At 40.0% G+C, this 15,765-nt stretch overlaps 2 protein-coding genes across 2 annotated transcripts in view; one reads left to right on the top strand and one right to left on the bottom strand.

Annotated features, from left to right (window-relative positions):
• The window catches only part of LOC148342241 (uncharacterized), a 230,223-nt gene that overhangs the window by 164,097 nt on the left and 50,361 nt on the right, over window positions 1–15,765 (top strand). The window lies entirely within an intron of this gene.
• On the bottom strand, window positions 622–5,155 carry LOC148342246 (uncharacterized). Its single transcript, XM_088285464.1, has 5 exons — window positions 5,106–5,155; window positions 4,706–4,886; window positions 4,059–4,171; window positions 1,074–2,410; window positions 622–633 (listed from the first exon to the last, which is right to left on the bottom strand). The coding sequence occupies exons 4-5, from the start codon at window positions 2,217–2,219 to the stop codon at window positions 622–624; spliced, it is 1,158 nt and encodes a 385-aa protein (XP_088141590.1). The 5' UTR covers window positions 2,220–2,410; window positions 4,059–4,171; window positions 4,706–4,886; window positions 5,106–5,155.

Genomic DNA, 15,765 nt, shown 5'->3' with positions numbered 1-15,765 from the left:
ATAATATAGCATGAAAAAAAATATTTGGTATATTTGACAAATGATTTAAGTTTTTCCGAAGTGAGATTCTGCTTAGCAACAAACCCCAAATGCTTGATAGAGCTCAACCTAGAAGGTGGTTTTAGCTCGTCAGAAATTTATTCAGAAAGCGAAATATTAAATATATCTGAGGGGATATTTGAAGAGTTTGAGTTATGTTCAATGGACCATACATATACGAGCCAGCCAAACACAGCGAGAAAACCAGCGCTGACTCCAGTCGCCATCCGATTGCCAAGTCCTGACATTCCAAAACCTTTGAGAGAAACTGAGACGATTTGCGTTTCTCGGTCTGGTTTTTTTTATCGTTCAACTTCTAGTTCAGTTTTTCACCTTTTCACATAGCGTAATGAAGGCCAGTTGAGCAAGTTGAACAAGTGATTTTATTGATGATTGTGGAAGGCAACGATTTCATAAGCACCGCTTCTTCTCACACCTTTTCCATTAGGTACGATTAAAAAGACAACTGAAAAGCATAATGTTAAAAAATGTTATTCCAGGCAAAGGCAATTAATTTTATTTACATGTTTTATGTAAACACAAAAAAAAATCATCACTCAGACACATTGGTTATTCTGGCACTCATCCCATTGGCTGAATGTCAATAAAAGAGCTTTGCAAAATTACATTTTTCAAAATCACATTTACATCTTACCACAAAGAGTCAGTTCCTTCAGTTTTTTTTTTTGTCCATTTTTTAAGCTCCAAGGATTGCTGCAATTCTCGCCAGCACAATTGTGTCTCTCAGCACCCGTTTTAGAAAAGAATTTTTTAGCACAAACGCTGCAACTGAATGGCTTGTCTCCACTGTGCGTTCTTGTGTGGTATCGTAAATGTGACTTTTCAGAGAAGCATTTCCCACAAACTGAGCAGGAAAAAGGTTTTTCACCACTGTGTGTTCTTGTGTGACTTGTTAAATATGATTTTAGAGAAAAGCTTTTACCACAAACCAAACAGGAAAATGGTTTTTCTCCAGTGTGTGATCTTGTGTGATTTATTAAATCAGACTTTCGAGAGCAACTCTTGCCACAAACTGAGCAGGAAAAAGGGTGTTCTCCACTGTGATTTCTTATGTGTTCTGTTAAACTTGCCTTTCGAGAGAAGCATTTTCCACAAACTGAGCATGAAAAAGGGTTTTCTCCAGTGTGTAATCGAGTATGTGTTTTTAAATTCCACTTAAAAGAAAAGCTTTTGCCACAAACTGAGCAAGAAAAAGGGTTTTCTCCAGTGTGTGTTCTTGAGTGAATTATTAAATGAGACCTTCGAGAGAAACTCTTGCCACAAACTGAGCAGGAAAAAGGTTTTTCTCCACTGTGTGTTCTTGCGTGGCTTGTTAAATGTGTCTTTTGAGAGAAGCTTTTTCCACAAACTGAGCATGAAAAAGGTTTTTCTCCAGTGTGTGTTCTTGTGTGATTTGTTAAAAATGACTTTACATTAAAGCTTTTGCCACAAACTGAGCAGGAAAAAGGTTTTTCTCCACTGTGCTTTCTTGCGTGGCTTGTTAAATGCGACTTTTGAGAGAAGCTTTTTCCACAAACTGAGCATGAAAAAGGTTTTTCTCCAGTGTGTGTTCTTGTGTGACTTGTTAAACTTGAATTTTGAGAGAAGCATTTTCCACAAACTGAGCAGGAAAAAGATTTTTCAACACTGTGTCTTCTTGTGTGGATTTTTAATTGAAACTTTTGAGAGAAACTCTTGCCACAAACTGAGCAGGAAAAAGGTTTTTCTCCACTGTGCGTTCCTGTGTGCCTTACTAAATGAGACTTCCGAGAGAAGCTTTTGCCACAAACCAAGCAGGAAAATGGTTTTTCTCCAGTGTGTATTCTTTTGTGGTATGTTAAACTTGAATTTTGAGAGAAGCTTTTACCACAAACTGAGCAAGAAAAAGGTTTTTCTCCACTGTGCGTTCTTGTGTGCCTTACTAAATAAGACTTTCGAGAGAAGCTTTTGCCACAAACTGAGCAGGAAAAAGGTTTTTCACCACTGTGTGTTTTTCTGTGCCCTTTTAAAGACAGCTTTGAAGTGAATGAGTCAGTGTGACATGCCCTTTCACCTTTGGCTTGCCCATCATCATCATAATCATCATTAGTATCATCATCATTGTCATGGGCATCTGATAATGTGTCCTCATTATGTACTTGTGATGGCCCCCAGTGGTCTTCATCACCTTCTGTTGTCATGTGATGACTTGAGCTGCTGCTTGCAGGCTCCGCCCCTCTGTTGTCCTGACTCTCATCCTTGTTTTCATCTTCAGTCTTAAAAGGGACAACGTTCACTGGTGACTTGTTGATCTCCTCCTCCTCCTCCTCCTTTTTGATGTGAGTCAAGTCTGGCTCCTCTTTCACAGAACAGAGATCATTTTGTCTGACGTCTGCAGGACACAAAAAGACAAATTTGGTTTGGTCAAGTCAAAGCTCAGGCGGCGACTTTGTCTTATATTGTTTCTACCGTGCTACCTTGACTTGTGCCCGCCGCACACGGAGCAATGCGTGCGACCCCAACTTGGACCGGACCATGGGGGCATTTCACAAAATTACGTCCTACGATGTAAACCTCCCTTTTGATGCCCGATTTCATTCCTGACATGGTCACAGACGTTTCTGGAAGCGAGCTGAAGTTAGCACACACAGGCTATTGTGTGCGTCTGATGGAACACCTGTTGCTGGACCCTAACTTATTGATGGGGGCCATCGCAGCATAATGTCATTGATAAAATAGGAATCCTTCAAGCGAAATATGTTTTCAAGTATTTCATTTTGCATTTATGGATAGTTTCATCGTGGGTACTTTTTGCTTCCATTATATTCTGGATCCCTAAAAGAATTAAAGGGGCCCTGGCATCAGAGTCGCTATTTATTGTATGATTTACGTTTGTTTTTTTTTTACCCAAAATGACATTTATCCTGCGAGTAAGTTCCGACATTACCCTTTTTATTTTTATAAAATTTCTGTTTTGAAATAAATTTTAAAACAAAATTACGTTTGAAGAGTAAAAGTTCTTACACATAAGCATTAAGCAACAACACTTTCACTCTCACTTTCATGTTGACATATTTGAATAATGACTGTATATTTTAAAGTTATCCAATATGTATTCAAATTCGACGAAGATACACCAAAATATTATGAGTTCACTGAATTATTTTGTAACCGCAATGATGTATAACAGCCATAGGGTGTCAGTAATGAGTAACAAAGTAACACAACACCTCCCATTGTTCCGTCATCATTGTCATTTGGATAAATTCTCAAGAACTTTGAGTTGTGGGGGAGATGCAAACCACCTGGGCCACAGGAACTTTATTACCAGGAACTAAAGGTTCCTGGACTTGTTGGTGGAAAAGGGGTTTGTGACGTACTCCCTTTTTAAGCCCATAGTAAGCCAAAGATGCAGATGCATTCCTTGCAGCATGCGCTTGTTCACCGATGAGATCCGTGCAACCCTGGGTGGATGCATTCAATGTATTTTAAATGTTTGGATGGGGTTAAACTACGCACATGTGCACAAAACTGTGCAGGGCCACCCGAGGTTCATTGACTCTCACCCGACGAAGCCAGTACAAAGTTCATAAATAAAAAAGACCGATACGTACTTGATTTAAAAAAAAAAACAACTTAATATTTTGTTTTATCCACTAAAATTGATCAACCGCCATTGATGTTTTCGCCCCAGTGTGCAGATTTTTTAGAGTCAGGCAGAATTCCTTCCGTAAGGAATTGCTTGAACAAGATATAAAACCCAGAAAATGTAAAATGTGAAACAATCAGTTCAAATGTTAAACTGGGAAAAAACACGGAGTTCACCCCCACTATTGGTTATTCTTTGGCATTTATTTTCTGCACTGATTTCATTTGGCAAAAATAAATGTTCAGCAGACCTGCAAGTAAAAGGCAGTATTTAAAAATAAGGCGGCAATAACCTTGGACGATTTCCCCAAACAACTTAATGTTGTGATGCACATTTTTAATGATAGAAAGTCGTTCTTTACAAAGCAAATGAGAGTAAGACGTGGACAAACCTGCTTTGAGTGGCACAACACGAGGCTGGTTGCAACCTTCACCCAGCAGTTGAAGATGTTGCTCGTTCTCTTCTTTTATTCCACAAAGTTCCTCTTCGTACTTGGGTGTCGTTCTTGCACACATTTTCAAATGATAATTCCAAAAAATCCACACTTGATCTCTGCTTGGCGATGAGTCATGTGCCTCTTTTCGTTAGCGGCTAGCTAGCTAACAAGCTAAGCTAACTACGACGAAAAGCATCAACGCGCGAAGATGAGGTTATCGGGACACAAAGACTTAATGAATTATGTCGTAGTCCTTTAGAGTAGCACCGGACATCCTTTGAGAAAATTACAGTCAGTTCCACACTAAATCAGAAGAATTTAGCGGTGGGATTTTTTGTTCCGGTGTGGACGGGTCGGTGGATGTGGTCGAGGTCCTTCGGAAGCTGCGCGCTTGCTTATGACGTCATGATTTAAACACGTATTTTTCAAATTTATTTCTTTGCCTCTGTGTTTGCTTTTACCGCAGGCTCTTCTATTTTGATATATATTTCAAATAATATTATAATTCGGTTGTGATTTCTTTTTAACAAAATAACTAAATTAACGCCACATTGGCGAGTCAGCTCTTACGTCACTTCCGCCTATGCCCCGAGAAGCCTTACCTGCTCCAGCAGTGGGAGGTTTCGTTTCTCCGACCGAACTTGCAACAATGCTGTGGTTCACTCGGGCTGCATGAATATAATGTCTGTGTGCCGTTATAGCGAGGAACACCTTTCTTATATCAATGACTCTGCAGACGTGGCTGTTGTCAAAGCAGGTTTACTGATACTCAAAAGGGTAAAACTGTGAAAATCAGAAATGAAATACAATTACAAAATGTATAAACAAATTGTACATCACATTATGCTGTATATAAGCATCCTAGACACCATCTTAACCACTCTCATGTTCGTGAGTAGCAAGCTACAAACAACACTGCTACGGGCCATTTGAAAATTACAGCCGGCAAATATACATCAAACCATACAATTCCGCTTTTAAACACAAATGAATTATACGCACCGGCGATGCAACCTCGAAATAAAGATATGTGCGATCTCTTAGGACGGCAGAGAAACGTGCGTCGTCGTGCGTCGTCGTCGTCTATTTGCAATACGGCACGTCACTTCCGCATTGTAAAAAAAGGCACATTAGTTGTAGTTACCCGTAATTTCCTCTAGAGAGCACCAAAGGCATTTGAATATGTTCAAACTGTCTCAGAACACCGACACACAGAAACAAAAAACTTTTACGTAACAGAACAATCGTCAAAGACAATACCCACCCAAACTCACACCTGTTCGACCGAATGCCCTCTGGCAGGCGCTACAGGTGCATCAAATCAAGGACCAATAGACAGAGAAACAATTTCTTCCCAAGAGCCATCTCCATTCTAAACTCACGCACACACACACACGACCACCCGCACTTTGCAGAACAGCAACGTGGTGTGTTTTTATATACCCTATTCAGTATTATTTTCCATTGCACTAACTATTCTCTTATTTATCTAATTTATATATTTATCTGAATTATTGTTGTATTGCACTGGAGAGGGGAGCTCTCTAATCTCGTTGCACACTTGAGTACAATGACAATAAAGGGATTTCTGATTCTGATTCTGATTCTGAACAAAATAGTGACACGAATATTTATAAAGTAACGACAGTAATGATTAAACATTGAATACTAAATTATTACTAAAATAGTTCAATGAATCTAGAAATAAATAATCACGTAGTTTAATGAATACTGAAACGAATAATGAAATATTTAAGTTAGTTAAGTTATAAACACTGAAATCATTTTTAACACTCTTAACATTTAGATAATAAAACAGTGAATTTAAAATACCCAACCAAGTCGCTGGCGAAAAACCCTGTAAAAAGGCAAAGGCGCAAACATGTTGACATAAAGTATCACTTTATCATGTCAACTGTGAATAATAGGAAAATACATTTGGAATACTGTCCAACCAACAACATGGTGCCAGATGTTTTAACAAAACCAGCAACAAAAGTAAAATTCAATAAATCTCTCAAGTTCATATTTGGGAACTAAAATGTTTGCTCATACGCATACGGTTTAAATCTTGGGGTTTTTTCTATGTTTCGAAGAAGATAACAATGATTTGCATCGCAAGTGGCGACATCTGTTGGTGAGTTGATGACAGTGCTCCACATAGCCAGCAGCCAATCATATCACAGCGGGGTGTGTCCTGTTCTTCCGTTTTCGTGACGAACAGACTGCCATTTTCTCGAAGGAAAAAACGACGCCATCTTTAATTCGTCTCGTCGAACAAAGAGAAGCACACGAGTTATCGCCAAGCAGAGATCAAGTGAGGATTTGTTGAGATTGGCGTTTGAAAATGTGTGAAAGAACGACACCCAAGTACAAAGAGGAACTTTGTGGAATAAAAGAAGAGAACGAGCAACATCTTCAATTGCTGGGCGAAGGTTGCAAGCAGCTTCGTGTTGTGCTCCACAAAGCAGGTTTGTACACGTCTTACTCGCATTTGCTTTGTAATGAACGACTTTCTATCGTTAAAAATATGCATCACAACATTAAGTTGTTTGGGGAAATGTGTTCAAGGTTATTGCCGTTTTATTTTTAAATATTGCCTTTTACTTGCCGGTTTGCTGAACATTTGTTTATGCCAAATGAAATCAGTGCAGAAAATAAATGCCAAAGAATAACCAATAGTGGGGGGTAAAATCCGTGTTTTTCCCAGTATAAAATTTGAACTGATTATTTAACATTTTACATGTTCTAATTTTTATATCTTGTTCAAGCAATTCCTTACGGAAGGAATTGAGAAACATTTAGTAAATTAATCTTAAAAGCCAAACTTACTCCAATGCGTGTTCGTTTTTTGTACTCGAGAAGAATAGGGTCAAATAAAGACTCAACAACAACTGATTAGAGTTCCGAAATTTAGTTTCTTCGATTTCTGGAGTTCAGGAAATAGTACAAAGACAGATATCTGGGCGGCTTTTTCTTAATCTGACGAGAAACTACTCGTCTTGAGTACAATCGAAAAATGTCGCGCTGATCTCAGCCCAGCCTCACATTTTATAGGTTTTCTATGTCAAGGGTCATGTAGGTTGAATCGGTCGTCCTTGCTCCCTCCCCCGGTCCACGTTCCACGTCCAAGGCTGACCTTCTCAGGCAGTCTCTCCGTCTCTCCTGCTCACATTCCCCTGTAATCTCGTCAGTGTACAGATTGTGTGGTCTATGTATTCCCAGATCAGATTATGTTTTTGGAGTGTTCTTGATAGCGTCCCGGTGACGTCCTCCCCTGCCCAACTTGATATGTTTGAATCTTCTATGGCCTATGTGGAGAATGTGTTTTGTCGTATTTGTCCACGAAGTGCTATCTGGTTTGTCATCAGTTTGACCTGAGCAGACTGAATCTGTTTGTTCTGAATGAGAGTGTGGGTCATGAAAATACTCTGTGTGCAATTTTGAGGTCTTACATTTAATCTATGTCATATCAATTTAGCATATGAATGCATCAGTAAACACCATGACTACAATCCCAGTCAATCTGATCTATGCACTGTACTTCTACTTTCATTTGATAAATGCTTTTTGTTCAATCAATGTTGAACATATTCAGTAAATATGAACCTGCTAAATTAAATAATTGACCTTCTGTCCCGTAAGTGTTTAAAATAATGCCAGCAATCGAAATACAAACCTTCAATATTCATGTCAGGTGTGGCCATTCCCTATAAGAAGGGAAGGCCGGAGAGAGGGGACACCTTTCCCTTTTTTCTTTTTCTTTTATGTGATTGCATTAATATTCCGTTTTCTCAGTTCAACTAACGCGTGTGCGTCCTAGTGTGCATTGAAAGATGCAGCATAAAAAATGTTTAAAATTTTGGATAATAACTAAAGCAAAATTAGAATGAGAAAGATAATTGGCTACATAATCATTGGGGTGAAATTAATCTTCATTGCAAGAAGGGGTGATTTAAATGGAGAAATCTAAGATCATAAAAGAATGAATGCATGTTCCGTGGAATGTGATTTGTCAACACGGAAACGCCCTGAGTGATGAAAACGTGAACATATGGTTAAGGAACAGGTCTCTTTGACGGCAAAAGTCTGACTATGGTAAACAATTGATAATTAGACCTCAATGAAGTGATCGTGCAGTTAAAAAGTTCATACATTGACTGTGAAAAGCTAAAGTGAGAAACTAGGATTAACTATTTGGCAAACACTAGAACATATTCAGTCTCGAGGAAGACTGAATGCAGTAAAATTGCAATAAGAAGAACAATAAACCAGCCCAGAGTGTTACAATGTCCTGCAAACAAAAGTTTGGGATTGCCCCCGAGGGTGAAATTCCTCTCTGAACTCCTCCTTTGTGCCCCCGGCAGCAACTCATGAAACAGGGAAACTGATAAGAGATACAATTTTGTTGAAACAGAACATGAAAGGTTAAAGGTTATGTAAAACGAAAAAAAAATAATAATGTTCCATACTTCAGTTTGGCGACGGATGTACTACGGTAATTCAATTAATGGAACGACATTTTGAGAAGGAAATGACAGGAATATGATGAATTATCATGTTGTGATGGATTAAATTAGATTATGAATTAAATTACAAATTTTTAGTCTGTGGATAATCCACTTCAAAGAATACTGACTCATTGGTTGAGGAAAACGGGGTTATATTAGTTCAGTGGTTCTCAATTATTTCCTGTCACGTCCCCCCTACCAAGAAGAAAATAAATTAGCTCCCCCCACCACAATATTTTTACATTTCGTACTCATGTACATGTTCTTTGTATATTAATGTTAGATTGTCAATAAAATATCCCTTAACAAAGATAAATTGATCAAAAAAATATCATTTTGAGAACGACTATTGTGAGGATCTCGAAACTCAGCACTCTGTGGTGCGAATATTGACTGGATGATAAATATTTACTATACGTTTTTGTTTAGTTTTTCTGAACTTTATTAACATGAACAAACCAAACAGTTATTAATACATAGATAAGCTAGAAAAGACAAAAAGAGCCAGGGGGATTTCAAACAAAAATTCTATATAAATAACATAAAGCACATGTTTGAATATGTTGACTAGACATTTTTTTTTATGTTTACAATCTGACGTCAAACCGCTTCGTTTTGATGACGTCAGCCATTTCCTCACGTAGCCATCGTCTTATTTTGTTTGGATACGTAATGGTTGCAATACAACATTTCTGTTCATAGCTGCTGGCTCTCCGCCCGAACGCAGTTCAAGTCAGACTTCTTTTAAAAGTCGAGCGTCCATCGAAGCAATTCATTTTAGCGATTAGCGCGCTTAGCGCCTCCTTGCTCGCTCTGCTGCTGCGCAAGATAGCTTGGCGCGGGGCATTTAAGGAGCGGCGAAAGAAATCACTTCCGGGTCAACGAGCGACGGGGCGACGCTTTTTGTTTTTGTTAATCAGTACTGCGTGACAGGGCGACACGTTTTTTTTTTTTTTTAAACCAGTACTGCGTGAACTCGGGGCACAAACAGCTTTGACGAGCTCAAACTCGCATTGCCTGAGATCGCCTTTTTCGGTCCCAAAACCATGCAAAAAAGCATGTTCGCCAGGGTCCCACGTGCCCCCCTCAGCATCGCACCGCGCGCTACTATTTGAGAATCACTGGTGCAGCACAACACGAGGCTGCTTGCAAATTTCGCCCAGCAGTTGAAGATGTTGCTCGTTCTCTTCTTTTATTCCACAAAGTTCCTCTTTGTCCATCTGCGCCCCCTGGTCAGCTCCTTAATGGACCCACTCCAGTTTGCATACCAGCCTGGCATCAGTGTGGATGATGCCATCATCTACCTGCTCCACACTTCATTCTCCCACCTGGAGAAGGCGGGGGGCACGGTGAGGATCATGTTCTTTGATTTCTCAAGTGCTTTCAACACCATACAGCCCGCCTTATTGGGAGACAAGCTGGAGGAAGGGTCAGAGCAGACTCTTCCTACTCAGGAGGCTGAGGTCCTTTGGCGTTCGGGGAACACTCCTCAGAAACTTCTATGACTCTGTGGTTTCCTCAGTCATCTTCTATGGAGTGGTCTCCTGGGCAGGAGGCATCTCGGGCCGGGACAAAAAGAGACTGGACAAACTAGTGAGGAGGGCCAGCTCTGTCCTGGGCTGCTCCGTGGACTCTGTGGACTCAGTGGGGGGCAGAAGGATGACGGCAAAACTGTCATCAATGCTGGACAAACCAGCCCACCCACTCAATGACACTCTGAGAACACTCCACAGCTCCTTCAGTGATAGACTTTTACACCCTCGCTGTACCAAAGAGAGATTTCACCGCTCCTTCCTGCCGACTGCTGTCAGACTTTTTAACATGAACATTGGGTCAGGCCTACAAACGGGCGGGCATTAGTGCAATTGTGCAGTCCTAGGATGCAATATAAACCGCTACTGCACTTTCACCCAAGGGGTACTTTAATATTGACCAATGATGTATTTTGTTTACCTTTACAGTATTCTTATTACTGTACTTCTATCTCTGCAGTATTTCTACCATTGCAGGATGTTCACTATTACAGTACTTTTATAATTGCAGTACTTTTATCACTTTTATCATTGCAGTATTTTTCTATCATTGCAGTACTTTTACTATTACAGTACTTTTACCATTACAGTATACTTTATCATTGCAGTACTTTTACCATTACAGTACTTTTATCATTGCAATATTTTTATCATTGCAGTATTTCCAATCATTCAGTAGTTTTTATCATTACAGTGTTTTCCCCCTCTGTATAATGGACAGACATTAGGAGTGTTTCCTTACACTAGATACGTTTATACTGTGTATATTTGCATGCATTTTTATGAATGTCTGCTGCTAATGTTATACATTAACGGCTACATTACGCCGCCGACTCTGTGTGATCTATATCTTTACTCCTGTAACACCTCAAATTTCCCCATTGTGGGACTAATAAAGGACAACTTATCTTATCTTATCTTTGTACTTGGGTGTCGTTCTTTCACACATTTTCAAACGCCAATCTCAACAAATCCGCACTTGATCTCTGCTTAGCGATAACTCGTGTGCTTCTTTTTGTTAGACGAGAAGAATGAACGGCGTTGTCGTTTTTTAATGTCGTGCTGAATGGATTTCCTGGGTGAAAACTGCAGTCTGTTCAGCACAAAAGTGGAAAAATAGGACACGCCCCGCTGTGATATGATTAGCTGCTGGCTGTGTGGAGCACTGTCATCAATTCATGCGCCCCCCTTAGCATCGCACCGCGCCCCACTATTTGAGAATCACTGTATTAGTTAGTTAAAAAAGAAGAGCTAAATTATAGTTGACGTGTTCATGGGTGTTCTGAAGGTTCGCATGTTTATAGAATCATCCCTTTGAGTTGTGATTAAGAAGGGGATATTTTCCGAACTAATGTTAATTGTGATGGCTTTATGATATACACAGTTATATGATTAATAATTGTGCATCGTTTGACATTCTGCTGTATTGTTAATACTGCTTACCTTTGATTGGTGTGGCGCATGTAATGGACAATGTGCTTATTTTGTCGGTCGCGGGATGTCTCGCGCAATCCCGATTGATGACGTGAGAGAGTGTGCACTTGAAGAAGGGAGATTGCGCACTTGACCAGAAGAGAAGGGGAGTGTGCGAGTCGCGGAAGGAGTCAGTTGGAAGGACAGTAAAAACCCGGTTATCGCGGTTAATGGGGACCGAGACCACCCGCTGTTAGGATATGTCACCAATTTTGTGTATTCATAATCATGTTTTTAGGCACTATTTGTATCACTAATAATTGCACACACACACACAGACACTCACATTATTGCTTCAGCACATGCACACACAGCCACTCATTGTTTTGGCACACACACACTTGCCTAAGTTAAGTTTCGTTTTCCTGAGTTTCACTTTCCATAAGTTTCGTTTTCCTCTGAATAAAAGTCCAAAGGGATGGGCGAAGAAGTCAGTGAGAGTGCGGGAGAGTGAACTGGCAAGACGTCTACTTCACTTCCTGGCTTCTCCTCCCATCCGCGATGGAGAAAAGACAAAACCTTCCCTGGTTATTCCTCTGGTTCTCTGTATTTTAATTCAGTCTAAGAAGGCGTCAGGACCTTTTTAAACCTGACACCCGTGAAAACTGAAAATCCGCGAAGTAGCGGCACACCTTCAAAAATGCTTAAAAAAAAATATATATATACAGTGGAACCTCGGTTCTCGAACGACTCTGAGGTCGAACTAATTGGAGTTCGAACAAAAAAAATAGAGAAATTCTTGCTTCGCAGTTCGAACAAACATCGGAGTTCGAACGCCGGTATAACGCGTGAGTGCGCACGCGAGGGTGGGATGCTGAGCAGCCAATTGACCAATTGTTGTCGCGTGCTACGTGCTGGGAAGTGTTTTAGCCCCTAATCATGCCTCCTAAGAAGGTCAGTGCAAGCAACAAAGCTGCTACTAGCGAAAAAAGAAAAGTAGTGCGTATAACTATTGCATTTGATTCGGTGTTCGAACAAATCGGTTCTCGAACAGGGTTCTGGAACAGATTATGGTCGAGAACCGAGGTTCCACTGAATATATATCTCTTTGGCTTACGATGGGCTTAAAAAGGGAGAACGTCACAACCTCCTTTTCTACCAACAAGCCCAGGAATATTTAGTTCTATCTCTTAATGCAAAAAGAAATACTTGTAAACATATTTCGCTTGAAGGATTTCTATTCTATCAATGACATTATGTTGCGATGGCCCCCAGTGGTCCCCATCAATAAGTTAGGGTCCCACAACAGGTGTTCCATCAGACGCACACAAAAGCCTGTGTGTGCTAACTTCAGCTCGCTTCCAGAAACGTCTGTGACTATGTCAGGAATGAAATCGGGCATCAGCCGCAACGTGCTTCCTTTTTAAATGCTCGTTTATCACAGTTGTGCTGCTAAAGGGAGGTTTACATTGTAGGACGTAATTTTGTGAAATGCCCCCATGGTCCGGTCCAAGTTGGGGTCGCACGCATTGCTCCGTGTGCGGCAGGCACAAGTCAAGGTAGCACGGTAGAAACAATATAAGACAAAGTCACCGCCTGAGGTTTGACTTGACCAAACCAAATTTGTCTATTTGTGTCCCACAGACGTCAATGAAAACGATCTCCGTTCTGTGAAAGAGGAGCCAGACTTGACTCACATCAAAAAGGAGGAGGAGGAGGAGATCAACAAGTCACCAGTGAACGTTGTCCCTATAAAGACTGAAGATGAAAACAAGGATGAGAGTCAGGACAACAGAGGGGCGGAGCCTGCAAGCAGCAGCTCAAGTCATCACGTGACAACAGAAGTTGATGAAGACCACTGGGGGCCATCACAAGCACATAACGAGGACACATTATCAGACGCTCATGACAATGATGATGATGCTAATGATGATGATGATGATGATGATGGGCAAGCCAAAGGTGAAAGGGCATGTCACACTGACTCATTAACTTCAAAGCGGTCTTTAAAAGGACACACAAGAACACACAGTGGAGAAAAACCTTTTTCCTGCTCAGTTTGTGCCAAGAGGTTCTCTCGAAAGTCGCATTTACGAAGCCACACAAGAACACACAGTGGAGAAAAGCCATTCAGTTGCAGCGTTTGTGCTAAAAAATTCTTTTCTAAAGAGGGTGCTGAGAGACAATTGTGCTGGTGAGAATTGCAGCGATCCTTGAAGCTTAAAAAAAAGACAACAAAAAACTCAAGGAACTGACTCTTTGTGGTAAGATGTAAATATGATTTTGGATAAAATATGATGAATTTAATTTTGAAAAGCTTTTTTTATTGACATTAAGCCAATGTGATCCGTGCCAGAAGAACCATTGTGTCTGAGTGATGATGATATTTTTTGTGTGTTAACATCAAACATGTAAATAAAATTAATTGCCTGTGCCTGGAATAACATTTGTTAACATTATGCTTTTCAGTTGTCTTTTTAATCGTACTTAATGGAAAAGGTGTGAGAAGAAACGGTGCTTATGAAATCGGTGCCTTCCACAATCATCAATAAAATCACTTGTTCCACTTGCTCAACTGGCCTTCAATAGGCCGTGAAAAGGTGAAAAACTGAACTAGAAGTTGAACTATAAAAAGAACAAGAAAGAGAAACGCGAATAGTCTCAGTTTCTCTCAAAGGTTTTGGTATGTCAGGAGTTGGCAACTTGATGGCGACTGGAGTCAGCGCTGGTTTTCTCGCTGTGTTTGGCTGGCTCGTATATGAATGGTCCATTGAACAAAACTCAAACTCTTCAAATATTCCCTCACATACATTTAATATTACACTTTCTGAATAAATTTCTGACTTGCTAAAAACACTTTCTAGGTTGAGCTCTATCAAGCGTTTGGGGTTTGTTGCTAAGCAGAATCTCACTTCGGAAAAACTATCATTTTGTCAAATATACCATTTTTTTTCATGCTATATTATATTTTTTATACATTGGATTATTTATTTAATGAAATAGGGACATTCTAAAATTGGCAACCATATACAGACCTAATTCAATTAATAACAAATATAGAAACATTTTATAAATATTGAACTAATTGAGAAGAGTCCTGATCTTGAAATAAATATTGAATTATAAAAAATACTAAAAAATTAATTCAATAACCCGACCCTGGATGAGCGGCAGAAAATGGCTGGATGGATGGAATAATTTAAATTGCATCCAAATTCAAAAGAACAAATATGTTAAGAAATATTCAAGTGTGAAATAAAAAGGTTTAAATTGTTGATAATTTTACATACTAAAACAATTGAATAAATATTGTATTATTACATAAGCAAGCTTAAATATACATTGAAATAAATAAAAAAAAGTTGTGTATTTTTAAATGGCCTAATTTAGATATGGGAAGTAATTCTCTTTATGAAACTATGAAGGGACTGGAGCTCACAGAAGTGACCAGTCTTGGTTCTGAAGTTCCGATGTAACCAGATACTGCCCTGAGAGAAAATAGGCCTGAGCATTGTTTATGGTGGGGGCAATTCTCTCGCCAGGTCAGTGACCTTCCAGGGTATGGAAGTAATTTAAGGTGGTCACGAGTAGACTGGTCGTATCAACGGGGAGACGCATCTGCTCTCCCTCTGGGGGACTTTTGGAGGGAAATCCCAAAGACTAGCGTGATGGGAATGCATATGCAACAAGGGATAATTAGATATTCATATCCAATTTGGGCATTCCCTATAAGAAGGGAATGTCTGAGAGGGGGCTCGCACGATTTTGGGGAGACTTCTTTTGATATCAGCATGTGACGAGAAAAAATCTTTTTCGAACCAGTTCTTTTCCATCACCAATCCAGCCTTGCTCGGCTGCCTCTCCGGAAGGCAGCAAGGAACCACAGAGATAATAGAATTACGCTTTTTTAAATTTTGATGACGTCATAGCCCCGCCTACAGAATTACGCTTTTGTCTCCTTGTCCCCGCCTACAGAATTACGCTTTTGTCTCCTTGTCCCCGCCTACAGAATTACGCTTTTGTCCAAAATGGCCGCTATCCCCGCCCCTGTGTTAAAACTATCCAATCTCCAGCCACCTATTTCAAAATATTTACATATTCCCTGCCCTTGAAGGTTTAATACCACGCCTACAGAATTACGCTTTTGTCGAAGTGGGCCCCGCCTACAGAATTACGCTTTTTGTCATTGTGATGACGTTGTGTGTG

This window comes from Idiotropiscis lumnitzeri, chromosome 2 (genome assembly GCF_059441095.1).
Source record: "Idiotropiscis lumnitzeri isolate Australia: NSW breed Sydney's pygmy pipehorse chromosome 2, RoL_Ilum_1.0, whole genome shotgun sequence".
In the NCBI taxonomy this organism is placed as follows: Eukaryota; Metazoa; Chordata; class Actinopteri; order Syngnathiformes; family Syngnathidae; genus Idiotropiscis; species Idiotropiscis lumnitzeri.
Note: the sequence above shows the minus strand (reverse complement) of the source record. Positions and strands in the feature narration are given on the sequence as shown.